We start from the raw sequence: 27,923 nt of genomic DNA on the forward strand, positions 1-27,923 counted from the left end.
TCCTTATTTAAAAAAAAATCTGGTGGAGGGATTCATTGGGGAAGGCAGTGGTGGAGAAAAATTTCAAACTCTGGTATGATGCTTTCTTTTCCCTAAGAAAAAAAATTTTTTTAATTCTTTCTTTTTTTTTAATTAAAAAAAATTTTTTTTTGTAAGAGAAAAGCAAACAGTGGATTACCTCGAACCACCTCTTCCACAGACTCCGTGGTGGTGGTGGTGGTGGTGGCGATGCTGGTGGTTCTCTCTGTCGCCTCTTCATAGGGCTCCTCAGCCTCTTCCTCTACCTCGTCACCTTCCTCATCGTCCTCATCATCATCGGCTTCTTCTTCCTCAACATCAGCCACTTCTTCCTCCTCTGCCACTTCTACTACTTTGTCTTCACTGGAAGAGAAAACAGAAATAATAGGAATAGTCAATTAAACAAATTTTAGGAAAGAAAAAAATCATCAACAAGGAATTTTGGTAATATGATAGGGAATACAGCATAGAAGAAAAAACACACACAAAGCTTGAATCCCAGCTCAGTAGGTTTGCAAACCTTTTTATCCTTAGGAACAGCAGTTCTTAGTTTACACAATTGCAATAAGGGGATAGCATGATTGCAACTATGTAACATTTTAGAAAAGGCAGAATCATGGAGACTATAAAAAGATCAGTGGTCGCCAGGGGTTCAGTGAGAGGGAGGGAGGGATGAGCAGGTGAAGCACAGAGGGTTTTTAGGGCAGTAAACTACTCTGTATGATTCTATAATGGTGGATACATGTCACTGTGCATTTTCAAAACCCATAGGATGTTGAACACAAAAAGTGAACTCCAATGTAAATTATGAACACTGGTTAATAATGATGTATCAATGTTGGTTCAAATGTACCATACTAAGGGAAAATGTTGATAACAGCAAAACTGTGGAATGTGGGGAGGGTGGAGAGGAGATACAGAGGAACTCTGTATTTCCTGCTCAAATTCTTTGTGTACCTAAAACTGCTCTACAGAATAAAGCCTATTAAAAAAAGAGGGAAGGGGGATACCAGAACTGCTCTTATTGTATTATGGGGATTACACCTCAATGTATATGAAAGACCATACATCACCTGCACAATAGTAGATACTCAATAAATGGAGGTAGAAATTGGCTCAAAACCTGCTTTTGAAAGTTTAAACTGGACACAGAGGAAAAATAAGATACTGGCTAAATAAATAAGATAAATCTATAGTATCCTGTAGTCAGGGACACCTACTGAACTATTTAGTTGAACTCCCTACTCTTGCTAATTACTTATTTTTGTAGAATACCAGATATTTCAGTAGTTCTCAAGTTTAGGATGGATCAGAATCACTTGGAAGTCTGATTAAAATAGAACACCAGGCACCACATGAAGTTTCTCTTTTTTTTCTTTGTTTTTGGAAGCCGGCCAGTAAAGGTATCTGAACCCTTGACCTTGGTGTTATCAGCACCACAACCTGCCAAGTGAGCTAACCAGCCAGCCCCTCATTTGCAGAGTTTCTTACACAGCCCCTGAGTTTCTGAATCAGTGTGTCTGAAGTAGGGCCTGAGGATTTGCATTTCTGACAAGTTCCAAGGTGCTACAGATTCTGCTGGGTCAAGGACAATATTCTGAGAACCACTGAAATATGCAAAACTGAGAATGACAGCAACAGATAACCTGTAACTCACAGTACAATAGGGAAGAGGGCGAGAAAGCATATTTATGGCATTATATGCCGATGCACAACGGTGAGTAATAAATCAGGAAATTTGGATCGCAAAAGAAGGGCATGTCTGGAACAAAATTAAAAAGGCCTATTAAGAAATCCTTGTGGAGACTGTGCCCCTGCCAGTGCAGGCATGGTACTTACTTGCCAGCGCAGAGCAAGATAAATGAAAGAAGATAAATCAGGATAAGAATATGCTGATAATACCAATCAGCCAGCCACCAAAACAAAAACAAAACAAATGAAAAAAAGAGACAAGAACATAAGTGTCAAACAGTGAAAATCTGTCACATACCACCTGGCTGGACCAGAGAAAGAGATGCCCTTCATCAGATCACAGAAGCAAATACAGAGAAAAGATACAGATGTGGTAGAGGATTTCACCTTACCAGCACAGCTGCCACAGGTCTTATTGGAAGAGATGCACAACAATCATAGCATTAAGAGCTACTATGTTAACATTTAAATGTCCCCAGAAAAAAGGAGACAGCAGAAGGGAATTATCCCAGAGCTGACTCTGGCCAACAAGGAGAAATTCATTGTCAGGAAAAGTGATAGAAACCTTTGTGTCAGCCACAACATGAAGCATTAAAATGTTAGTGTGAGTACAGCATTCTGTAGGAAATCAGATTCCACACATGTTAAGAAGAAGAAGAGTATACCACCATGGTCTAGGACAACAGAAAGGAAGATGTCTCCAGAAAGTTAAAAGGTTTTCAAAACTCAAAGTCTGGCAGGACAGCCACAAGTAATTTTGCTGAGAGTGAAAAGAAAAAGACCCATAAAGAGATGAATAGAGCACCAGAGGAAATTCTCTGATTAACTCAGAATTTAAAGGACGTTTTATACAAGCTATATAAAGATGTGTATGACCCCACACGGAACACCTAACTGTGATTACATATAATGTAAGAATACAGCAAAGGACTTTTATAAAATTTCTATAAAAATGTGTATGACCCCCAAGTGGAATGCCTTTCTAGCTCTGATTAACTATGATGCAAGGATAATGAATGAACATGTCCAAAGACATTTGAAGCATTTGGCTAAAGAAAATTATTAAGCAGAATAACTTATTCGTGTGTTAATACATGACGTGTATTGATACAAAGAAGATGGTAACTAGTTATTTTAAAATTTCCACAAGACCATGAATAGGCACTGATGATCAGATAGTACAAGTCTTCATTTGCTTAGACATAAATGAGGTGAAATAATTAATTTTTTGATTGCTTGAATTTCTGTGCAAAAGTCTACTACTTGAAGCAAAATTTCAAAAGAATCCTGAACTTAACAGCTGCTCAGCTGCCCTTACCTTTATCCAGTATACTGTCTCTACATTTTTCTATAGAATTTCAATGCTATACTACTAGTGAATAAAATAAAGATCACCTGATGCAAGTCACCAGTTAATTTGTGTTCGAGGTCTCCCCTTTATTCAATCAAATCACAGATATCAATACTGTTTAGTTCTCCAATTTAAGTGGGAAATTCAGGGAAAGCCAGGGAGAAAAATCAAACCAAACCAGTATTGTCCTTAAACCATGAAATGTGCACGTGATCTTGAAGCATAACTGGAGTGACAATATCCAAGTGTATGATCCAGGGTTATGACAACACTGTGCTTCTAGGTGGGAAGGTGAAATCCAGCCCTGGACATACCTAGGTGCCTCCCTAAGCTTTCTTTAGTATTGAATGTTGCTCTTAAAGCTCCAAACAGAAAACATGCTTATGAAAACAGCTGTCCAAAGGGATCTGCATTCTGATGTGTGTCTAGCCATGAAAAAGTGCTATTATATGCCCATCATCTATCACTGCCTCTGCCTGAGCAATTACTGGCATAATAACAAGGAACAGAGATGCGTGATAGTTCAACTGGCTGAAGAATTAAATTACTTGGCCTAAGAGAACTCAGGTCCAGCTCTTATTAGCATAGCTTTGATATCTGCAACTAAATTTAGATGTCCATGATTTCAATGATCTATTTAAATACTATTTAAAACAGCAGCACACAGTTGTGTTTTAATGACGTTGCATCTTCCCAAAGAATGCCAAACATGCAAACATTACAGCATCTAATCGCAGCCGTCATCACTGCAAGGAAAAACATTACTTTTCCACCGTCCCTTCAAATGTCAGACAGTTGTTCTGGGATGTGATTATGGTGAGCTGGTTTTGAAAAGCTGATCGCAGCATAAGAAAACACAAAGAGGGAACAGTTTATGGAAAAATGAGGCTGAGCATCATAAAGCAGTTTCCTTACAAACAATCAAATAACAACTCACAATAAAATAATCACACATAACATGGTGGAATATTCATATCACATTCATAAACTTCAATGGCTGTCAATTTAGAATAGATAGCTTCTACAGCTTTTAAATACTAATAATGAGAAACACTTCTACAGAATGAGGGGACTCTCTGAAAATGCTGACCATCTCAGGTGTATATGAATTTAATTAAGAAGGTCAAAGGAACATCACTATGAGGAGATAAATCACTGATGATAAATTTTTATGCATCAGCATGCAAGAATGTACATTGGTGAAAGATTAACTATATGACAAAGGTGACTCTCCTATTTCTAAATAAAGGTTGACCTTGATTTAATTCAACTTGTGGTTGTCTTCTGACAGTCCCTTTAGATAGTGAAAGATTTTGACTCACATACCAGCTTTAATTCCTTTTTATGAAAGACACGCAAAACAATTCACCATCTGCATTCTTTAAAAAAGCAATATGACATTCTGGAAAAGGCAAAATTATAGAGACAGTAAAAAGATCAGTGGCTGCCTGGGGTTCAGGGGGAAAGAAGATTGAGTAGGTAGAACACGGACAATTTGGGGGGCAGTGAAACTATTCTGTATGCTATAATAGTGGATACATGTCATTATACAGTTGCCCAAACCCATAGAATGTACACCACCAGGAGTGACCCCTAATGTAAACTGTGGACTTTGGGTGATGATGTGTCAATGTAGGTTCATTGACTGTAATAAATGCACCACCCTGGTGGGGGATGTTGATGACGGGGACACTCTGCACGTGTGGGGGCAGGGGGTATATGGGGACTCTCTGTACCTTCTGCCCAATTTTGCCATAAACCTTAAACTGCTCTAAAACAATAAATTCTTCTTAAAAATTAAATAAATGATTTGTTTTTAAACCTCTATTTATTCTCAGTTTCTGTTAAGACCGACTTTCTTCTTCCTGTTCTGGGAGAAACAAAGGAGAGGAAATGGCAGAGAGAAAGCTCTGATTCCCATGGCTATGAGAATTTGGACGATCATGAGACCAGAGTGAAAACAATGTCTGTTCCCAAAAGGCACCAACCAACCAGGGCAAAGGCCAGAGGAGCAAGGTTTAACAGGGAGAGGCTCACACCTGGATATGTTGATCTGGAGAAGGGAAGGAAGAGTCTCCCAGAGTCAGGAATAGAGAAAAGAAAGCAAATTTTTAAAAATGATGAAACAGACGGTTCTCCCGTCCTCTGTCAGAGTCTTTCAATGGGAAGTAAGAACGGCTGGATAAGTCGGTTTGTCTCAAGGGAAAGCAGTATCTGAAAGTATTGCTGTTAAATTCAGAAAACCAGAAGTTGCAGAAAACAGGAGAAAATGTAAAAGAAAGGACGTTTGTTCTCTGCAGTTCTGAGGAAACGTTTCAAGAGAGGGAGGGCAAAGTAAGAAAACACCAGCAAGACTCCCTCCTGAAGATATAAGAAGCCAAACACAAGAGGACACACCATCTGATTCCATTACCAGAACTGTGAAAACAGGCAAACATCCAGGCTGACAGAACTCAGGGAAGTCCCTAGGTCTGGGTGAAGGGAAGGATGTACTAGGGAGGGGACAGCAGAGAGGAGTCTGGGGGCTGGCAAGGCTCTGTGTTCTGATCCAGCTGCCGCCCATCCGGTTGTGTGCAGTTGTGAAAACTCTCCACGCTGTCCGGCCTGTGTTGTGTGCACTTCTCTTTATGTACATATCAGTTCAGTAAAGAGGTCGGAAGGGAGGGGATTCTGTGAGGGTAAGGTCTCACTCTTCTCTTCATAAACACTCTAATGGAATGTTGTAGAATAAGCACTATTTAATTGGTAAAATTGTATTTTCGGAGCCTCCAAATCTGAAAAAAACATACCTCCATTCCAAACAACAAATCTCACAGAGGCATGTATTATGAGGGACTGAAGGAAAAAAATGATTATGGTTTTGTGCATTTAAACATAAATCTATAGTGTTTTCAGTCATGACCTAAGCTGAATTACTTAAATACTTGAAATTGATTACCTCATTAATGCAGATATTTTGTAAATAAATTTTATACTCATTGCATTTTGATAATTACTAACAACAACAAAAAAAGCCTATCTTTAATACTGTAGTATTAGAATCTCCGTTACTTACAGGTAGTAACCATCTAAAAACTGATCCTTATAAATTTCTCTTTAGCTGTCTCCTGAATTTCAGTATAGTAGTGTTGAGGATATGCTTTAGGTAGTAGGTATTATCAATCGTTCAGTTAAAGGATCTCTAAAATCTGATGAACATTCTCTCCAGCAAAAGGCACAAGCCCTTACAGCAGACACTATTTTTATAAGCTACCTAGAGCCACTCCCAACTCCTCCTTTCTTCCCTTGATTAGAGAGAATAAGTCACGAAATATTCCACATCCCAGCTGGGAAGCCCTTGTGATTGACACATTTCCAAATAATCAGATGTCAGAGGACACATGCTTGGACTTGGTGGAGAAGCCTCTAGGAATGTTATTTTCCAGATGAAAAGGCCATACTCTGTGGCCAGGCCCCTTTTGTTCTTCCACTTTCTCCCCATCCGGAAGGGCAACAGCGACTGTTTGGTGATAAAACATTAGGGTGCACAGCCACACAAGGATGGCTAGATGGAAAGATAAAAAAAGACAGTAATTTTGCATCAGTGCACCAGATCCACGCTCCCTACCACCAGTGACTGGGTTTTCTGTTATTTGCAGCCAAAGGCATTCCTTGCAAAGGGTTCACAAACCCCCCAGGGGCTCCAAGTTAAGGACTCCCGGCTTTAGGAGGATAACATGACTGAGACACCAAAAACTCAGGGCTCAGGCAATTAAGGGTGAGCTGTAGGTCACAACTTAATCTGAAATTAGGCTGCCTCATCATTCTTACACATTTAATGAATGCCGATTCTGGGTGAGAGAGTCTACGCTAATTGCTGTATGAGTAACAGACATACTGAACATCAAATACTATAGAAATTTGAAGGAGAAAGGGATTCTTGCGAGCCAGAGGTATTTGAGCTGGTAGGGTGTGAAAGATGTTTGTGGGGATTAGGCCAGGATATTCATAAAATGCACAATCAGGAATAATAAGTAAAGAAGTTTGACTACAACAGAATTTCACACAAGCACTGAGTTTTAAAAGGGAGATAGCCTAAACTGCAGAGACCAGGATATTCAGATATTTTTTTCTTTAGTCAATGGATAGTTAGGTATTGCAGCTGAAAGGTATATGCACAGATTTATAATGAGCAAAAAACATGGCAATTCATTAATGCATCTACCGTCAAGCTATTCTACTAAAGTGCCTCTCCATGCCACACACATCATTCAATCAACAGTATGTATTGTGCTTTTACCAAGTGCCAGGTACTATTCCAGGCACTGGAGGTCCAAGAGTGAAAAAGATAAAGTCCTGCTTTCTTGAAAGGCATATATTAGTGGGAGAGGCATAATATGAGCAAAAAACGTAAGAAGAAAAATCATTCAAAAGTACTGTAGAGAAAGGAAACGGGACTAAAGTGCTAACAAGTGACTATAACAGACGTGTGTGGGGGACAGAAAAAGCATTACAAATAGGGCCCCGAGAAAGCTGGGGGGTTGGTGGGTGGTTAAGGCAGCGGTGAGAGCAAGGGCAAAGGCCCTGGCACCAGGATGAGCTTAGCACTTTCATGGAAACTACGACAAAGAGCCATGAGCTCAGAGTGAATGAGGAGAAGAAGTGTAAGATGCGGTGGTGGAGAAAGGCACAGTGTGACTGGGAAAGGCCACATTTATTATATGCAATGGAATGACTCAATCAAATTTAAGTTTAATGATGACAACTCTGGCTGCTGGTTGGAGAGTGGACTCCAGGGAGACAAGAGTGGAAGCTGGGAGGCTGGATAGGGACATACTATGCCAGGAGCTAGGGATACCTTGGGAAGCAAGAGGAGCTCATGGAGCTAATAGCCAAAGAGACAGACAATGACATCATCACCCATGTAAATGTAAAATTACTGCCATGAGAACAATTAGGAATGGCTGGGAGACCCAAAAGAGAGAGAGCTGACCAGATTTCAGGTGTATAGTAAGGCATGGGGAAGGGATGAGCTAAAGAAGGGCCAAAGTTAATGAAGTAAAGGGGCTAAAGACAGCTGTCCACCAGTCAGAGTGGGCAGAGCATGTGCAAAGGCCCTGTGGTAGGAGGAAGGAAAACCTGAGCACCTGAAATCAGCTGACAAGCACACAATGATTAAATAGCAGTGGCATGGAGCAGGAGTTGGTGATCTATGGCCCGAGACTTGTCCTTGTACATCTGTGAGCTAAGGGAGATTTCTGCATTTTGAAAAGGTAAGAAAACAAATAAAGAAAAACAAAACCAGAAAAATATGTGACAGAGAGTCTATGTGGCCTGCAAAGCCTAAAATATTTTATTATCTTGGCCTTTACAGAAAGTTTGCTGGCTCCTGGCATAGAGGGTGGACTATGGGTTAGGGGGGGTATGACAGGACCGAGACTGTACTCTGTCCGAATTAAAACAAGTGAGATACAATGGAACAACATGAAAAGCACCATGAACACTAAATGTCCAGGCTCTAAAATTCTACAGCAAAAACAACAGTGATCCCTGCTTCTTTTCTCCTTCCCAGCAGGTTCAATGGAAGCAGGTGCTTTTGCAGCATAGACACTGGTGAAAAGTACAATCTCTGTGGCCAGGCTGCCTGGATTTGAATCCTGGCTCTGTGACCGTGAGCACTCTGTTAAATCTTTCTGCTCCCTTAGCCTCATCTGTGAAATAGCAACCTTAAAGGAAATACCTTTATAGGGGTATCATGAGGAACAAACGGGTTTATATTTGTAAAGCAGAACAGCAGCTGACCCACAGTAGGTACCACATGAGAGAGAAATAAAACAAAGACCACCAAAACAGTGCATGGAACAGCATCTGGCACAAAGTAGATGCTCTTTAAAGTGTTAAATGAATGAATAGTATCATGACAAAATCACTGAGCTATTCCTCCAGAACACCCAGGACAAGTACATACACAGTTTGACTTTATTCTTTATTAAAAAACATAACAGTCGAGGGCCAGCCCATGGCTCACTTGGGAGAGTGTGTTGATGATAACACCAAGGCCACAGGTTCAGATCCCTATATAGGGATGGCTGGTTAGCTCACTTGGGAGAATGTGGTGCTGACAACACCAAGTCAAGTGTTAAGATCCCCATACCAGACATCTTTAAAAAAAACAAAAACAAAAAAAACCTTAACAGTCAGATATTAGGTAGTCCTAGGAAAGATCTTAAGAAAAAATACAAAAATACTTAATATTTAATGTAAAAAGAAATCTATGCTGCCGATTATATTTTCAAAATTCTAGTAGTACATGGCACAAATGATATTAATATTACACTACAGAATCCAGTATGAAATTCATGGGTTTACTGGCTATGATGGTTCTCACCAATTCCAAAATAAAACTACTTGGATTCCCTCAAAGGTTAGGCATGAAGGAAAATTTAAGGAAAATTATAAAAATGACTGTTTAATATAAAATCATCTTCTCTTAATACAAGCTTGTAGACTGTGCCCCGTTTACTTTGGTGAACTTCTAAAAATAAGACTGAAACAAGCAAAAGGATAAGAGAGGCATGAAAGCCAAGGTTTTGTATAAACTAGTAGCACCTGGATAGAATTCTTAAAAAACCATCTCTTTTTCTCCGCTATCTCAGTACACACTCATGGTAAGATGAATATTTCGTCAGAGAAGCAATCTAAATAATACCTACAAGAAATGATAGAACAAATTCAAAAACTGGGTGGTTTACAGGACAATGGGCACAGCTTCTCCAGCAAGTCGATATCATGATATAAAAAGTGCTGTTCTGAATCCTGAGAGTTATGGGAGTAAGATGCTAGGCTGAGTGATGCGTAGTATCTTAAGTGGAAAATCAAACTGTGAAGGACATTTCTGGGACTCAGAAAAAATCTGACTATGAACTTGGTATTCAATGATATTAAAAAATTATTGTTAGTTTTATGGGTGAGATGGTATCATTTGGGCTCTGTAGAAAAATGTTCTTAGATCTTAGAGACATACATTGACATATTTAGTATGCTCGCCATCAGAACTTTCCTTTAAAATATTTCAGCATCATAAAAAGTATGTTGAAAGGAGGAAAATGATATTCTGACAAGACTTTTAAATTCAGAATATAATTATAGTAAAAGGCTAAATTTCTTTTTTAAAGACTATTTTGGAGGCAAGAAAAGCCATATATAATCAAAAGCAAATTATTGTCCTGACAACTTTATGAACCAACTAGGATTAAAGAGAAGCACCTAGGGTGATAAAAAGTTTCAGAGTCATTTTAAGTTCTTGATACATGAAACAAAATTTCGGTTAATCAGATGCTGTGCATAAAGACTTTGAATGAGCAAATTCCCCATGTCCAAAGATTTAGCTGCTGATACGTACAGATGATCCGTATATATTTCGGGTGGAGGGTTGGGAATATATGATCTTTAGCCATTTAACAAATATTTGAGTACATACTGGGTTCCAGGGTCTGCTTTAGACTCTAGGGATGCTTCTGGGAATAAAACAGATAAAATCCCGTGCCCTCTTGGCATTTACATTCTATAGGGAGGGAAAGACGTAAGAAACCAAAGCAAAGATGTAATACTAGCACGTTACAAGGTGGCAAGTTCTATGGAGGAAATGAAAGCAGGAAAGCTAGGCAAGAGTTTGCTGGGGTGGGCAGTTGGTGGGACTGTTGCAATTTTTAAAGAGGACAGTGGGAGAAGATGCCCTGAAAAGGTGTCATTTCAGCAAAAACTGTATGTCTGGCATCTTTTTCTGCTGTGTCTATACATGAGAGCTAATATAAAGCTATAGATGGTCTGTGTACAACATGGCTACAAACCCCTCTAGAAAAGTCACAAAGCAGGAGACCAGCCTAAACCTTCTTTCTTTGGGGAAATATCTCGTGAAAAACATATTCCTTGGAAAGAAGAGAAGCTGCAGTACTGGACAGACCATCTAGGCAACAAACCAAGAGGAACAGTTAGTGTAACAGATGGAGAGAACTAGTCTATGGTTATTGGTGGGGTAGGAGAGGAGGGAGGGGGAGAGACTGGATAAGGGGCATAAAAAATAAGTACGATTTGTAACAATGAATATGCTAATAAAAAAAATTTTTTTAATTTTTAAAAAATCTAAAAAAAAAAAAAAAAAAAAAAAAAGAGAAGCTTCTGTGGCTTTCCTCATCTCTCCTGTGAAAAAATAAGCACTTCTATTTGGGAAGCAACAATAATGACCACCTCTGCCCCTTCTTCTAGCACGCTGCAACACTGCAGTAGCGCATAGTCCTGCCTCAGATTCTTAAGTGGGGCTCTTCCTAGGAGGAATCAGATACCTCTGCACAGCTCATCCTTAGAGGAAAAAAACCCTCCTGGCTCAGGTAAGAGTCCAAGGTCTCCCTTGCCGCTTTGTTCTGAGGGCTTAAAGGAAGCAAAAAGTACTTTAAATTGTATAGTAAAGGTAAAGACAAACACAGCACTGTCTCTATTATTAAAGTCTTGGTTTAGCCAGAAAATTTAGGGAAAGCATGTCTGGAGAGAGAAATTTTTTCATTCATTTTCCATTAGTAAGCCAACTTTCTCATCTTTCAACGAGCTCACTTCCTTGCCTTCGTAAGAATATTCTTTAAAAGTATCTGTAGTTGACATCTGAGAAATTTGTAGAATCAAAATACCAAATATCAACACTACTTGCACAATGCAATAAATGTAGAAGGCACAGGGCTGTGGAATTAATGTGGCTGTGTATTACTTTTTAGGTTAAATCCCTGAAAACAGCTGCTTCTGACAATTCTTTTCCCCCTCTCAAGATTACACTTAAATATATTCCAGTTAATTAAACATTCCAGTTATCAAGATCCTGAAGGTATAGTGCGGTGATTAAAGGCACATTTTCCATAGCTAAACTGTGTGGCTTTGAATCCTGGTGCTGCCACCTACTGGCTGTAGTGTGACTGTGAGCAAGTTATTTACCTTGCTGGGACTCAGTTTCTTCTTCTTTAAAATGGGAAGATAACATTAGTTACCTTAGGGGATGCTGTAAACAGTTAATGTAAATAAAGCACTTCAAACAGCACACGGTAATAGCTAAACACTGTACATATTTGCTTTTAGACTACAGCTTAAATTTATGTTTATGACATAAATTTCTTTTTAATGTTACTAGGTTTTGAAAATGGTGTAAATAAAAGTATAATGTTTTTCATATGCAATGTTTTCCTTGGGGTTTATTATTTCAGAAAAAAAAAATTATTAAGACCTAATCTCTATCAGGTGCTATGCCCAGTAAATTCCCAATTGCTGACCACAGGTTCAGAGTCCTGCCAGAATTGTACATGAAAACAAGTATAAAACAGTAAGTTGTAAGTGATATGCATATTAATGGTAATAGATTGAAAAAAGAATATCTATTGATGAGGACTGGGAGGGACGGGCTGAAGAATATTATGTTGAAGAGGTAACAGGCGAACTGAAAATGATGTATGAACAGAAGTCTACAGAGAAAATGGAAACACAGGCACTGAAGAAAAGGGGAACAGCGCCCGTAAACAGATAAGTGTCTGCAGGAACGTCCAACAGCTCGGTGTGGCTTGGGGACAGAGTAGGCAGTGCCCTGTGCAGAATGTAGGCAATGGCTCTATTATGAAGGACTCTGTTTAAAGGTTGAGAAGTTTGGACCTTAATCTACAAGTGATGTAGAGCCTAGAAGAAAAGCTTTAAAAAGAAGAGTGGCAAGATTAGTTGTATTTCAGTGAGGATGAGCTGGCAGAAGTACGAAGGACAGACAGGTGGGACGGGGAGAAGGCTCTCAGGGAGGAGAAGGCTCTCAGGAAGCGTAGCCAAGGCGGACGGGGGAAGAAAATAACACAACAGAACTGGGGACCGTCTGGATGAAGGGGCTTAGTGAGAGGATGAATCTGATGCTTCAAGATGGGAAGACGGGGTGGGGATGGTTACTAATGGTAACAGAGGATAAAACAGAAGAATGGATGGCGAGGGACAAAGTTAATGGGTTCAGCTTTGAAATGCTGTAGGACACTGTTGGAGAGGCATCTAGCAGATGGCTGGAAATGAAGAACTAGAAATTTGGGCCACAAATACACAGATCTGGGAGGCACTGTTTTCTATTTCCATTAAATAAACAACACTGCACATTTTTGTTGTATTTTTAAAACCGAGGAGCTACTATTCCTGAAAGACCACAGACAATAGACCAGATGGTCACACACTTTCCACATTGCTAATAAGTCCCATTACGACACCATATATAAGTAGAAACAGAATCTGGCCTCCTAAAGTCTAATTATACTAATTCCTCCTTCCTTCCCTTCTCTCCCCACAAGGATAATTCAAGACTGCTTCCCTATGCAGAGATCTATGTGAGAAATTTCCTGAGAAGATATTTTCTAGTATTGATTAAAGATCCTAATCACGATCAATGTTTAAAACAACAGCATAAGAAAAGTCATTCATTCAACAAATGTTTGTGGATACTCTGCTATATCTGAGGCTCCAAAAGAAAAAAAGATAAGCTTGCTGTCCTCAGAGAGCTTACAATCTATTGCAGGAGAGAAAGACAATGAGCAAATAAAATATTAAAACAAGTGATTAGTATCAGAATGCAAATAAATAGGCTGCTAAAATTGAGAATGGGGGAGGGGTGTTTTCTTTTGACAATGATCAGAGGAGTTCACGCTGAGAAGATGACAGCAAGGCTGAGGCTGAAAAAATAAATAAGCCCATCAAGATCCCGCAGAAAACCATTATAGACCTTGAGATTTGTCAGCCCTGGGGCGGGGTTAACTTGACATGGTGACTTGAGTGATAATGAGTTAGCAAAGGGCAGAGAGGCTGCTGGTGATATTGGAGAGGCAGGGAGGAGCTAGGCAAAATATGTTAACACCTTTAAAGAAGGCAGACTAGAAGGCCTTTGGGAATTGTTGCCTGTTACCATCATCCTCAGGCACTTCAAAGCAAGGAAGGCTTCGTGGTTTTCTCTCTGTACATTTGGTTTTTAAGTGTATCAGAAAGCCACTGACACATCTTAAACAAGAGAGTTCCATGAGGAACTTTATGTGTGTGTGTGTGTGTGTGTGTGTGTGTGTGTGTGTGTGTGTGTGTGTGTGTATATATATATATATATATATATATATATATATATATATATATATATATATATATATATGCTCTACATTCTGGCTGCTGTAGACAGAATGGCTCAGTCTATGTGTGCATTGGGAGGGGTGCTAGGGTAGGGGAGAGAGAATGAGAGCAGACATTAGTAGGATAATGCAGTGACTCCAGCAAGAAATAATGGGAGTGTAGAGTAGGATTATACTGGAAATATGAACAGAAGTGGAGGAATACAGAATTGCCAGAATTTGCAGAAGATACAATGATGAGTCCCAGATTCTCAGCTGTAATTCCTAGGAGGGGGAATGGGGCCATGACTGAAATAGAACAGCTTTGAGAACCAAGGTGGGAACTGGATGGTGGGGGAATAAGAACCCTCTTTTTTGGACATGTTAGGATTCATATGCCTATGAAATAACCAGGTAAAGTCTGGGCTAGAGAAATAAACGTTGGCCTACTCAATTTACAACTGGCATTTAAAGTCAAGGGGAGGGATTACAGCAATCAGGCAGAAAGAGCCAGAAAGTAAAATACTATAATAATTGAAAAGAGATAATCAAGCTCAGGGATTTAATGGACAAAATTTTAAAAAACAAAGCAAAAATAGTGATGACTGGTTAAAAACAAAACCCACAGACTTCTGCAAAGAATGTGTAGAAGACAGGCTGGAAATGACAATGACAGACAAGTTACCTAAGAAAAGGGACTTCTGAGAAATGGCAAAGATAATCGATTCTTAGGGATTATTAATCTGAAGGCGCTTTATATGGAAATTTCTGTCCTATGAGTGTTTGAATTCCTGAGCCTAAATATATCTGGGTCTGTCTGTGCTGGTACTGTGACTGTGGAGATAAAACAACTACTTTATTCGCCTGTCAACTAATACTGATGACAGAGCAAAAGTATCATTCAGTTTAGGAGTCACAGTCACAGCCAAGACCACAGATGTCCTAAAATATGACATCGAAGATAGAGAGTTGGGACATATGAAGCCAATTTACCAGTGTGCATATGTTGGGAAAAAACACTCTCAAATGTAATAAAGTCAGAAAGGCTACCTTGTTATGAATGGTCTTTGCATAATTTTTTTTTCTTTTATTATTATTATTTTTCATTTGTTTGTTTCTTTTGCATAATTGTTGCTAAGTGTGTTTCAGCACCCATGAGTTGTATATGAGGTCGGACTATAATTGGACTAGGTACCTAGTCATGCTATAACTGTGGTCTTAGCATCCTACTCCTCTGTGGTTAGTTCTTCCATCATTTAATTACATTAAATGCAATGTTGCTATCCTGTGACTACCTTGTAAACACATTTTCATAAAACTGAAGTGCTTCATCACCACTTCTGAAATGCGTATGACTCCTTATCTCCAATTTTCCAATAACAGTAGCTTTAAAACTCTCCTGAGAACCACTTGAGGCTAAACGATTAACATTCAAAGGACGTACAAGGGAAACAAATGAACAGCATATTCCAAAAGGTAAAAGATTAAACTTTTGATATATCTTCCCTTACTTATTAGTAATAAGAGTTTATGATATAATAATTCTTCTAAAACCATTTCTGAAATATAATTTAAGTACAAAATTTAAGGCCCTCAAAAATATACAGAAGTTGAAAATAGAATGACTTAACTGCTATTTAAATACATATTGAATTTCTATTTAAAATGTCTAAAAGAGGTATAATCAATTCTGTATTCACTTTTACAGCCATTTTCCAATCACGGGAAATCATATATTCTAGAACTAGTGCTTTTGGCTTCCCTAAAATAAAAAAAGATCCCTACATATTTGAATTTATAAAATAAGAATATCATTAGTTGTTAACTAACAAAATCTATTTTAATAATGTTCTCAACCTCACCTAGGATAGAAAAGTGCTTAAGAAACCATTATCTATTATTGATTATAATAATTAGAAGGCCTACAATATTTTTAAAAGACCGAATTAAAAAGGGAATGTCATAATAGCCATGATTATTTTTGGGAAAAAACAATAATTTAATCAGGGCCACTTGCCTTAAGCCTGGTTGGGGGTGGTGCAGCACATTCTTTGCAAAGTAGTTGTGTGGGGGTGGAGTTAGTGTGCATGGGCGGTGCCGCCATGTTGGCTGGCGTCTGCCTCTGGCATCTGCCTGCGCAGCCATGCTCTCAGACCTATGGCTCCAAGGATCTTTTTGGCCAGTTACCTAGCTTACAGACCTGTGTGAGGGGTCTGGTGACCCAGCCTGGCATGTCAGGGGTCTGGGGACCCAGCCTGGTGTGTGAAGGGTTTGTGATCCAGTCTGGACAACAGGTTTGAGGGGTCTGTGAGCTCCAGACCCAGCCCTACCCCAACAATTGGCCCAGTCGGTGCAGAATTATAGGCAGGTAAAAGACCTCGACAATCAGTGTCATCGGCAGGATTCTGACATTAGCCAGAGTGTGACAATTATCAAACCAGAGGTGGGAGATTAGTCACTGGTCCCCAAGGAGAGCTTTTATATTTGTCAGTGTGAGACAATGGGTGAAGAATGAAATGACTACGAAAACACTGGCCCCACTTTGGCCTGCCCCCACTTACAGTTCCAATCTATGCATTATAAACAAGTCCACGGCACATTTTACCAGTTTAACAGGCTTCCACATCTATTATTTAAAAGTTCTGAAAGCAAATACTGTAATGTAGGCTATTGCAGTTTTTCCCATGTAGAGGTAAAGAACCAGGCTCAAAAAGATTAGGGTAAATCACACTTTAAACCTTTGAAGACTAAGAAGTCCTTTCTCTCCTTCACTGCTTAGATGCATCTATTACATCTGACTCCTTTTTCTTCACAATGTCTTTTCATGTTAGTTCTATCATCATTAAATCACTATAAATTCAATACTGCCCTTTCCTTCATGATGGTAATCTCTTTTGCAGTTAGTTAGCTAACATGTGTTAACATTTTTATTTTTATTTTATTTATCTATTTATTTATTTACTTGGTGATCTATCTATTTATCTATCTGGTGGCTGGCCAGTACAGGGATCCAAAGCCTTGATCTTGGTGTTATAACACTGCACTTTAACCAACTGAGCTCACTGGCCAGCCCCTGTTAACATTTTCAGTATCCAACTGAGATAGGAGGTGCTCAGTTCTCGAGTTTGGGTTACAGACTACTCCCCTGAGTTTCAGGCCACTCCTCTGGGTCTCAAGCACCTCCTCTGAGTCCTAAATTACTGTTGCTTGTTGCACCAATTTTCAGCACCAACATGTGGAGACTGAGATCACTGGAGGCAGATTTCTGTAATTCCAGTGACTGAGCATGCTCAGTAGAAAGGAGTTTACACTATCAATGACCTTCCACTGGAGGCGCTACAGAGCACCTAGCATGTTTTAAGTGTATTAGGTGGAATCTGACCAATGAACACGCTCCAAAGAGACCAACTGAGCATGTGTGAGGATATGTTACATAACTGGGAACCATCGTCTTTGTTGAATATTCATTAGATAGCATGAATATGTATAGCACAGATAGTCAAACTATAAAAGTAGAGTCCAGGAAGAAGGTTGGAGATGTTGCTCATTCTCTCTGGAGCCAGTCTACACTTCACCTGAAGGTATGTATACTTTACTTTTTTGTGTTTAATTTGCTTTAAGCAGGTTGCTATTCACTCTGGGGTCAGACTGCACCTTATCTGTAGAGTGTATATTTCCTACTTTTGTATTAAACTTGCTGAGGCTGCCACACAGTCTCTGGAGCTGGGCCATACTTTCTCTGTGAAGCCTGTATTTCTTACTCTTTACATTAAACCTGTTTTCACTTAAAAAGAAAAGAAAAGAAAAAGATGACCAGTGAGAGGATCTTAACCCTTGACTTGAAGTTGTCAGCACTGCGCTCTCCCAAGTGAGCCAACCAGCCATCCCTATACAGGGATCCAAACCCGTGGCCTTGGTGTTATCAGCACCACACTCTCCCAAGTGAGCCACGGACCAGCCCACTGTTTTCACTTTCTACTGTGACTGTGCTTTTGAATTCTTTCCTGTAGAGGAGTCAAGAACCTGGTAGAGGATGGGGTGGTTAAGGCTGGCTATCGGACCTTCCCAGACTCTCTCCTCCAGTACCATAACAACATTAATCTCACGACTCCTGGCACTGAAGCAACTGACATAAAAGCAGCAGCAAACACCTACTGCATGGTTTGACAATAAAAGTAACACTGACAATTGGGTTGCTAAGCAGAAAACTTGGGAAGATCAAACTCAACCAACAGCACCAACAGCAAACAATGGTCTTAAATGCAAATGGTCTCAAAAATGGTCTCAATTATATGGCATATGGAAATACAATAGCAAATCATTTATATAGTTTGAATTACTATTACTCTAAAAAAAATGGTGCTATCCTATAAACATTTTCAAGTAACTTCGAATACTGAACTATACTTTTGAACATGCTTGGCCAAATCTCTTCCAGAATTACAATTATACCTTACCAAAATAATTTGTCAGTCCACAAGCATTTGTAGCTTACTATATGCTCAACTTTCAGTTCTCTCTGTAACAGTTTACATGACACAATGTGTAGGTAGAATTACAACAATGAACATCCATCTACCATACCTTCAAATGTCTAATGATAATGTAACCAAATGATCTGTGTGTCCCTTAATAATTTATTAAATTGATAACAAATGAACAGAGAATAAAATATAGAGCTGAAGGAACCACTTAATTTTTTATTTGCTCAATTACAAAATAAATGATAATTTATTGTGTTAATTTATAATATAAAACAAATATATCTATATAAAAATACTACAAATAAAAGTACTAAAAGGGGCAGTTTGTGCCACTAGGTCTCAATAATAACCAGAATATAAAGTCAGTTAGAGCTACTGCATTTATTTGATAATAATAAACTATATATTTTTTAATAATACTGTAATCCCACAGTTTTAACTAATGAAGATTCTTCTTCTAATGTCTCACTCCATATAGGAAACTTGCTACAGGCTAAGTGAGGAAACAATTCCATTTTCAGATAAGTGAAGGGAAGAAAGAATAGTCAAGTGAGAAAACCAGTTAGGACCATTTCAATTAACAAATTAAGCATTAACAGATCTTAATGTGAAATTTTTTTAAAAAGTACACACACGTACACACACTCACACACACAAGAAATTCAGGTGACCACAGCTTCAGCTAAGTGGGATAAATCCAGCCTCTACAATTTTACATTTAAACACTGAGAACGCTGAAAATGTTACTTTATAAATATGGAGGGTGAAAAGGAGGTTAAAGTTAGTTCCTGTTTGGAAAAGATTTTGTTTACCCTCTACTCCAAGGAAAGGAAATAGTTTTGAATACCTCTGCATTATCTTCTTAATGACTGACTTCCTTCCAAAACAAACATAGGCTTAATATAACTTTGCTGAGTTCCTTGTGACAAGTTACTAGTACTAGCTGAAACCACATGGTTCAAGTAAAGACAACTTTTTTTGGCATAATATGCTGATATGTGGATTTTGAGGCCAAAATTAAATTAGATAGTTATATAAACAGATAGTAATGAGATAGGAGGTGCTCAGTTTCCCTGGGCTTGGATTTCAGGACACACCTCTGGGTTTCAAGCCATTCTCCAAGATCTCAGGTCCCTCCTCTAGAGGAAAGTTACTGTTACCAGTTAGACCTATTTTCAGCACCAACAGAGGAAAATGAGACAAAGGGCTGGCTTATGCAAATCCAGTGGCTAAGCATGCTCAGGAAAGAGTGGTCATGTAACCCTGGTAGCCAGGCATGCTCAGTAAAGTGGAGTTTATACTCTGAATGACCTTCCACTATAGGTGTTAGAGAGCACAGAATATTCTTGAATATGCTGGGAGCATGTGATAGGATTTGACCAAAGAACATGCTCCAAGAAGAGACCAACTGAGTATGTTACATAACTGGACTATGTTACATAACTGGGAACCACCTCTTTAACTGAATATGCATTAGTTAGATAAACTATAAAAACCAAATCCCAGCAGAAGGCAGGGTTGTTGCTCACTTTCCTGTGGCCAACATGCACTTCCCTGGCTGAGGTGTGTACGCTTTGTATCAATCTTACGTTTAGCAGGTGGCTGCTTACTCTCTCAAGCCAGCCTACACTCTGTACTGAACTTTTAAGTACGTATTTCTAACTTTTGTGTTAAACTTGATGTGGGCCCTGCTCAGTCTCTGGAGGTAGGCCTCACTCTGTGAAATCTATACCTTTTATTCATTATATTAAACCTGTTCTCACTTTCTATTGTGACTCTGCTATTGAATTCTCCCCTGTGGTGGAATCAAGAACCTGTTAAGAGGACGGGGTAGGTTGAGGCTGTCTACTGGGCCCCTCAGAGCCTACCTCTGACATCAGTAAGATAGACAGAAGGGTCACTTTTACATGAGTCAATGGTAAATCCCATCTAAACTAGGGGTTCTACATTGAAGATAACAATATCCAGATGTTAGTTTCAAAGTGAAAGTAATGTTTAGGGGTACTATTGCCAGAAACTAGTTCAAATCATAAGGATCTGTATTTTCTTCTTTTCGTACTATCTTGTGACCTAAGATGGACATTTGGACAGTTTAATTAAAAGACATTAGGTTGAAAAAAGAATTCATGCCTCAATGGCTTAAAATCCTTTCCCAAATGAATTGTACTTGCCACTAAGTGATATCCTGCTACAGGGCAGCTTGTGCCACTAGGTCTCAGCAAGACAGTTATCATTGCCAGATGTAGCTCACATGTCAGCAACCCAACTCTGCACTGCAAAGGCATCTCCCTTTCCAGCCATCACCTGCTTGGAAACCAAAACAAACCCCACTGGTTTGGCTGCACATCTGTAATCTGGTTAAGGATACAAAAGTGTTTTGTTTTTCTTTGTGAGGTACATGTGGTCCAACTTTATTAAATACAGAAATTCAGCATTTCTACTAAGACTTCAGAATTGGCAGGCAGTTCCCCCAAGAGAAAAGACAAGCTTCTGCTATTCTCTTATTCATCACTTTCAAATTAGTTCCCTCATTTCAGTACAAGAGTCGGACCGCCTCAAACATTGCTAGAAGCTGCCAAGCCAGCACTATGACAGTTGCTTCTCCAAGCCATGGGCAATTTCATCAAATCCATTCTTACTTGACTCATCCACTGGCAAAGATTTCAGTCTTTAATTTATCTTTCATGTGATTCACTCTGTCATCCTCTAAAGTTGTTATTTTTCCCCCCTTGAGCATTTAATACCACTTTCTTAAAATGCAAGGCAGAAAAGCAGCTGAAAGATGATATATCCAAAGAATTTTAACCCCCAAGACCCAAAGAAGAAGATATATAGTCAAATAAAGCCTCTCTTTATCTCTCATCCAATTTTAAAGACAGAGAAAGTACTGACCCACTTAACAGACATACTCGCATGAAGCCTGAGATCAGGTAAGGCTATGAATGTTTCAGCATCACTGGCGAACTGGAAGACAATATGTGCACAACCTACTACATGACTGAATGACAAGTTTTCACTAACTACAAATAATGTACAGTATTTGCGAAAATGCACCCTCTATAATACCATCTGGTTTTCATATTCTGAAAAAAGTTCCTGGAGCAGAGAGATCATAATTAAACTGGTTTTAACTATACCTCGCACTGTGTCACCCACAAACAGAGCCTTAACAAAAGTTTTTTATGCTGATTGCAATAATGATCATGGTCAAGATTTCACCCCTTATGCTGCGTGTCAGTGTCAGGAAATGTCTGACAATAGCCACACGAATGAACAAACTTTGAAGGCATAATTTATATAATTACAAGGATAAATATGAAGACTATCAATGAAAACTAAATGATGACAGTGGTTGAAAAGTAAAAATTTTATATTTTAAATACAACTAACTAAATAAGTATATATAGAAATATATATTTTATATATATATTTCTTTATATATATGGGAATAAAAAGGAGAAAATAGACAAAGGTTACAATAAGGTCAAATTATAGGTGATTTTCTCTGATCTAAAAACTTCTAAAAAATTATCGCACTTAAAGTATTTTTCTAATTACATGTAATAGAAAAATATTTTAAGTGGAGATAGTCTCTCATACTTCTAAATGCACCAAATATTTCAAAACATGATCAATCTGTCCTAGAAAATATGCTGGTATTTATTGTAGTAAAATAGACAGTAGTGGTACTAAAAGAAGAAAAAAATATTTGACATAATGATTTGAATTGATGAAGTAATGAGGTGCAAATAAGAATCCTTAATCGTCCATTGCATTTGAGCCCACTGTGATGATGGCATTTTTAGCTCTGGGTGCAGCTAGGAAGGTTTGTTTTGATCTCAATCGTTTGCATCTTGGTGCATTTATATCAAGCTGCATTCAAGAACCATATTCCTGGGGTGTTTGCTTTTCTGTCCATAGGAGGTCAGGATGAGGCAAATCTTACATGGGTGATTTTTTTCTTTAGAAAAGAATAATATCCTTAGCTTTCCAATGCTGAAGAAACCTCTAAACCAGCGTTTCTCAGCCTCAGCACTACTGACCTTGTTGTGAGGCTGTCCTGTGTATGCATCGTAGGATGTTAGCAGTGTCCCTGTTTTGTACTCACCAGATGCCAGTAACACCCTCCTCCCCCATACTGTCATAAATAAAAATGTCTACAGATATTTCCCAAGGTCCCTTGGGCAGAAATTGCCCCCAGCTGAGAACCAGTGCTCTAAAGTGATGCTTGTTACTCATTTCTTAATCAGAGAATGCTTGCCAACAGCTAAGGGAGTTTAGCTAGTCTCATGACTATAACTTTTACTTCCTGAAATTTCTGCTATCATTTTTATTAAAGAGCTCCAACTTGTTGCTAGGGAACAAAAAAGACTTGCTGGTTCAAATAAGAAAGCCACTATAAGAATGGACTTTTATCCAAGATCCCAAATATAGATGAATCTTGCCTTCATTTGTAAGTGTAACTTCATTTTACTTTATTCTATTTTATTTCACTTTCTGAAGCAATGAAAAGATATTCAAATAGTAACTACAGTAAAGATGCTAAGAAGTTGTTATAACTTTTGCTGTGGTCCTAGCATCTTTCAACATTTCTACTCACAAAGACTCCTGATACAATTTTACTTAATTACTGAGTGTCTAGAGTAATATTCCTTAGTTTTCTTCTAAAGACCAATTAATTTTGACTACATATGTTAACCTTGAGTTACCATGACTATGTCTGTGTATGTAAATATTTAATGTGAATGTCAATTCAATTCAACTCAATATTTTTGTTGAGCACCTAACTTACAGAAAATTTTACCAAGTGTTTTCATGTATCAAGTTACACAGGCTTCATAATAAATGTAAACTCCTGGTAAGTGGATACCTGGCTGTTACTTCAAATACCGTCAGGGTCCACTGGACACAATTTTCCTTTTGAGTTTCTTTCTGAGTAGTTCTAACTACTTTTCAGGACTATTTCTGACTTTCACTCCTTCTTAGAGAAAACCAAAATTTTTAATTAAATAAAATTCATTCTATTCTGTAATCATTATATTAATCCACTAGAACGTTTTATATATTTAAGACACATTATGGATCCTGATCTTATTTTTCCTATGTTTTGCAACATTTTCCTATTTTTATCATCCCAAGAATCATTTCATCATTACTCATCAACTATTTCCAACTGTGCTAAAGAAGACCAAATAATTTGAAAATAAAAGAATGACAGAATTGCCCAGAAAGATGATGCAATAGAGAAATTATCACACTTTTATTACCGTGTTTGCAACATATTACACCATCTTTCAAACAGGTATAAAAGAAGTCTGAAGACTTTCACTGAAATACAGTTGAAAATACAGTTGGAATCAGAACTTTTCATTTTTCACATATTGACAAATAGGAAAATACTGACAGGAGACATTTTGCAATTATTAGATAAATCAGAAGATGAATGAAATTGATCATGTAAGTGACACTGTGGGCCATGAGTCATCAGATAATGATATCCTAGATGAATGTTCTCTCAAGTTTAAGAACTTACAAGTGAGCAACATATTTCTAAGAATAAAAAAGAAATAAGATATTCTCACGTACATAGTCATATAACAGGCAGGACATAATCACTCAATATTTTTCAACAAAAACTTGAACCACTATGGCTAAAATGATGTATGACACTATACTTTCCTTTTTCATGATGCTTGTGCAACAAATTTTATGATGTTTCTACAGCAAAATTTATTTGGTACAGTTTGAAAGTGGACAAATGCCCAAGGCATTAATGTCTGTCTATAAAGGTGATTGGAAGGAAAGAGGCAAGTAGAAATAAAAAAGACTGGATTGATCATTTTAATAAATGTTTATAAATCCAAGCTTGAAAATATTTCTAAATTATGGAGAGGAGATGGCTGTATTCTCTTCAACAGAATTATGAGCTGTCAAAGTTTTAAAGGTATTGAATTTTACAATAATTAAGTGAAATTATAAGTGCAGGAAAAAGGCCAAGAAATACAATAAGCTAGAACCTAATAGAGATGTATTTGAAATCAGGAATCAATATGTATAAAATGGATATAATTCCAAGTTCATGCATGGCAGGTAATTAGCAGCTAGCTGCATTCCAAAGGATACTGCCTGTTTCAGAAATCCATACCTTAAAAACTGGGAAAACATGGAATAAAAATCTGGGATTACCATATGCATTTAAGTTCTAATTAAAATTAAAATATTTACTATGTTAATTCTTATTAAAATTTCTAAGAAAGTATTTCTGGCTATCCCTTAGCCTTAGTTCTGTGAATTGTTTATAGAATAATTTTAAAGTATTAAAAATAATAATACTATAAAGGGCCCACTGTATCTGGATAGTCAATGGTGCTGGCCTGGTTTCCTGGTACAGGAGGGGCAAAGGATCTTCTTGCCATATCTGTCTCTCCAGCAAATCACCAGATTTGATTTTGAGGACTGATTTCAGGAAGGTATTGTGTGTTCTGGTGAGCGCACATGTGCTCACACACCCAAATACCCCACCTACACACAACCAAGCCGAAAAGGAACTTACTAAAGAAAATTCTCCTGAGCTACAAAATATAGCCTGGAAGAAGGGAATGGTGAGATGAAGTCAAAAAGCAATCACTCATCCAGATCTAAAGTGGCTTTTATTTTTTAATTTTAAAAGTAAATAGAAAAAAAAATCATTTAATGATCCAGCAAGATACATCAGGTTAACTCTCAGCACATTCTCACTGATGTCTGCAATGCTAAAAACCAGAGAATATATTATTTAAGATTCTGTTTTGAAAAAAAAATGTGAGGAACTACTCCTAAGAGGAAAAATGCTGGTATAAAACAATTAGCGTCTTCTGTTATGTCATTTGCTGTAGGGATTCAACAACCCTCGTGGACCATGTGGTTTCAGTCGGATTCTGCAGTTTCAGATGGCGGAAGCTCAGCCTCCGATTCTCACCGCCAGGGCTAAACTGGATATGTGTGGCTGGTCTTACAAAAGTTAGTTTTCCAAATGAGTTTCCCATGAAAAAAAAAAGTCTTACCCATGATGGCTGAAATATGTGTACTGTTAGCTATGTTACTGATTGCATAAATAGGTATTTGGAGGTGGTCAGAGAACTGAATCACTATAACACTGGAGAAAATAAATACTGAGTTATTTACAAATAAAGTTTTGGAACAATACCTGTTTTGTCCACATTAAAAGATTTACCTCTTTTTCAATAAGGTCATAAAATAGAGCTCATCCACAAGCAATGTTTCTCTAAATGCCTCACTGGCATTAGAAAAACACACGTCTTTTACCAAAACAAGTCTCCTTACCTACCAACCAACAAAGTACACTGAACGGTGTATCTAATTTCATTTGGGGAGGATCAGAGTTCCTCTTCTTTTCTCCCTCTTCAAGAATTGTCATATAGTGTTCCCTGAGGACATTTTAAGTCAGGTGTGTTAAATTCCTATCCTGATTCTTCATTTCAAGTGTCACAAGGAGGGCTGGTTCTTGGAACTAGGAGGCTGCCAGCTAGCAGGAGCCTAGCTGGTGCATGGATCAGGGATACAATAAATCTCTTGCTCTGTCCACTGCCTGTGCCTGATGAAGAAGAAGGCATATCTGCCTGCACAGCTATAGAAAGAGTCATCTGAAAATCAACAATGCAAGTGACCCGATATCCTACTTATATTAAGTCAAAATCAATTTTTTTAATGTTGAAAACATATAGTTAAAAAAAAATAATAGAAGTTCAGTGGTTCAACCTTAGAATGTATTACAGGGCTACATAAACCATTTGTCTTAATGGAAAGTCAACAGCGATAAGAAATTTCATGTTATCTAGAGCCACACTGTCCAAATACAAAAGCCACTAGCTACATACACTGCCACAAATGACCATCAAGCACTTGAAATGTGGCTAGTTCAAACTGAGACATGCTGTTAGTGTTAATATACGTGCTGGATTTTGAAGACCTAGTATGAAAGAAAGAAACAAAAAAGAATGTGAACTATCTTATTAATAGCTTTTGCATATTGGTTACATGCTGGAATGATACTTAGCATATACTGGATTAAATAAAATATGTTGTTAAAATTAAATTTCCCTGTTTCTTTCTACTTTTTTAAAAAAATAGCTACTGGAAAATGTCAAAGTACATATGTGGCTCACATGATTTTTCCAGTGGACAACTCTGCACTAAAACATGGGAGGTTCTATAAAAGTCCAATTATGGACCACAAATTCCTTACCAAAAGCTATGAAAAACTTAAAAAATATACAATTCAATTTAGCTAATATTTATGCTCAAGAAATACCAGCTCATGAATTACTATTTGGATTCTAGCAGATAAAAAAAGAGACATGACTACAACCATTTGGAAGACAAGTCATGATATGAATGAGTCTTATAAGAAGAACACAAAGCAAAGGAAGAGTGGAATAGAAAAGCAAGGCATTTGTTAAGACTTGTAAAGGAGGAATCTTTTCAGATGAAAAAATTTAAAAATATATAGGATTCTGACAGGTCGTGATAAAACATAGCACTTTACAGTTGACAAATAGCTTTGTCAAACATTAACCCCATTTAATGAAAAAGGAGCATAATGGTGGGAACAAAAGCCTAAAGAAAGAAAAGGCAAGGGGCTTTGGGTGTTGTTAGACAAAGTGATGTACATGAGAAGGCTGAAAATGCAGACTGGAGCCAAGTAATGGAGAGTTCTGAATGCCTTGTTGGGGAATTTGTACTTTTCTGTAGGTAGCAGAAACCATCAAATATTTCCTACCAAGTGTCAACAGGATTGGAAACGCAAAGTAGGAAGTTTACTAAGGCATGGAGAAGAATTATCTGAGAAGGGAGTGGATGAAACCTGGGGGAGGGTGTGGGAATAGCATCAATTCCAAGTAATGGGAATAAAAGTCAAGGTATGACTGAATTAGTCCTACAAGAATACAAAACAAACAAAAAAACAAAGGTAACAGAAGAAAGGGAGGAATTGATGTAGCAAGAGGTAATCAAAGAAGTTAGTCTAGCATGAGGTAATGGTGACCCGAGTTCAGGCAGTTGTAGTTGAGGAAACAGGAGGTTTGCAGGTAGAGAAGCCAATGATAAGGAAGACTGAAAATACAAGGGAGAAGAAGTGATCAAGAGTCCAAGCAGAACATAATCATAAAAGGGAAGATAGAAACAAAAGAATGGAAGAAGGTACAAGAGATGTTGACACAGAGGGGAAAATTCATTAATTTAGTCAACATGTAC

At 38.0% G+C, this 27,923-nt stretch overlaps 1 protein-coding gene across 5 annotated transcripts in view; it reads right to left on the reverse strand.

Moving 5' to 3' along the window:
* Window positions 1-27,923, reverse strand: part of APP (amyloid beta precursor protein) — a 261,228-nt gene that overhangs the window by 112,890 nt on the left and 120,415 nt on the right. For all 5 annotated transcript variants that reach the window (XM_063097075.1, XM_063096987.1, XM_063096914.1 and 2 more), the window contains exon 6: window positions 179-381. In XM_063097075.1, the coding sequence (XP_062953145.1) occupies window positions 179-381 (203 nt within the window). The remainder of the gene's footprint in view (window positions 1-178; window positions 382-27,923) is intronic.

The sequence above is a fragment of the Cynocephalus volans genome, chromosome 1 (genome assembly GCF_027409185.1).
Source record: "Cynocephalus volans isolate mCynVol1 chromosome 1, mCynVol1.pri, whole genome shotgun sequence".
In the NCBI taxonomy this organism is placed as follows: domain Eukaryota; kingdom Metazoa; phylum Chordata; class Mammalia; order Dermoptera; family Cynocephalidae; genus Cynocephalus; species Cynocephalus volans.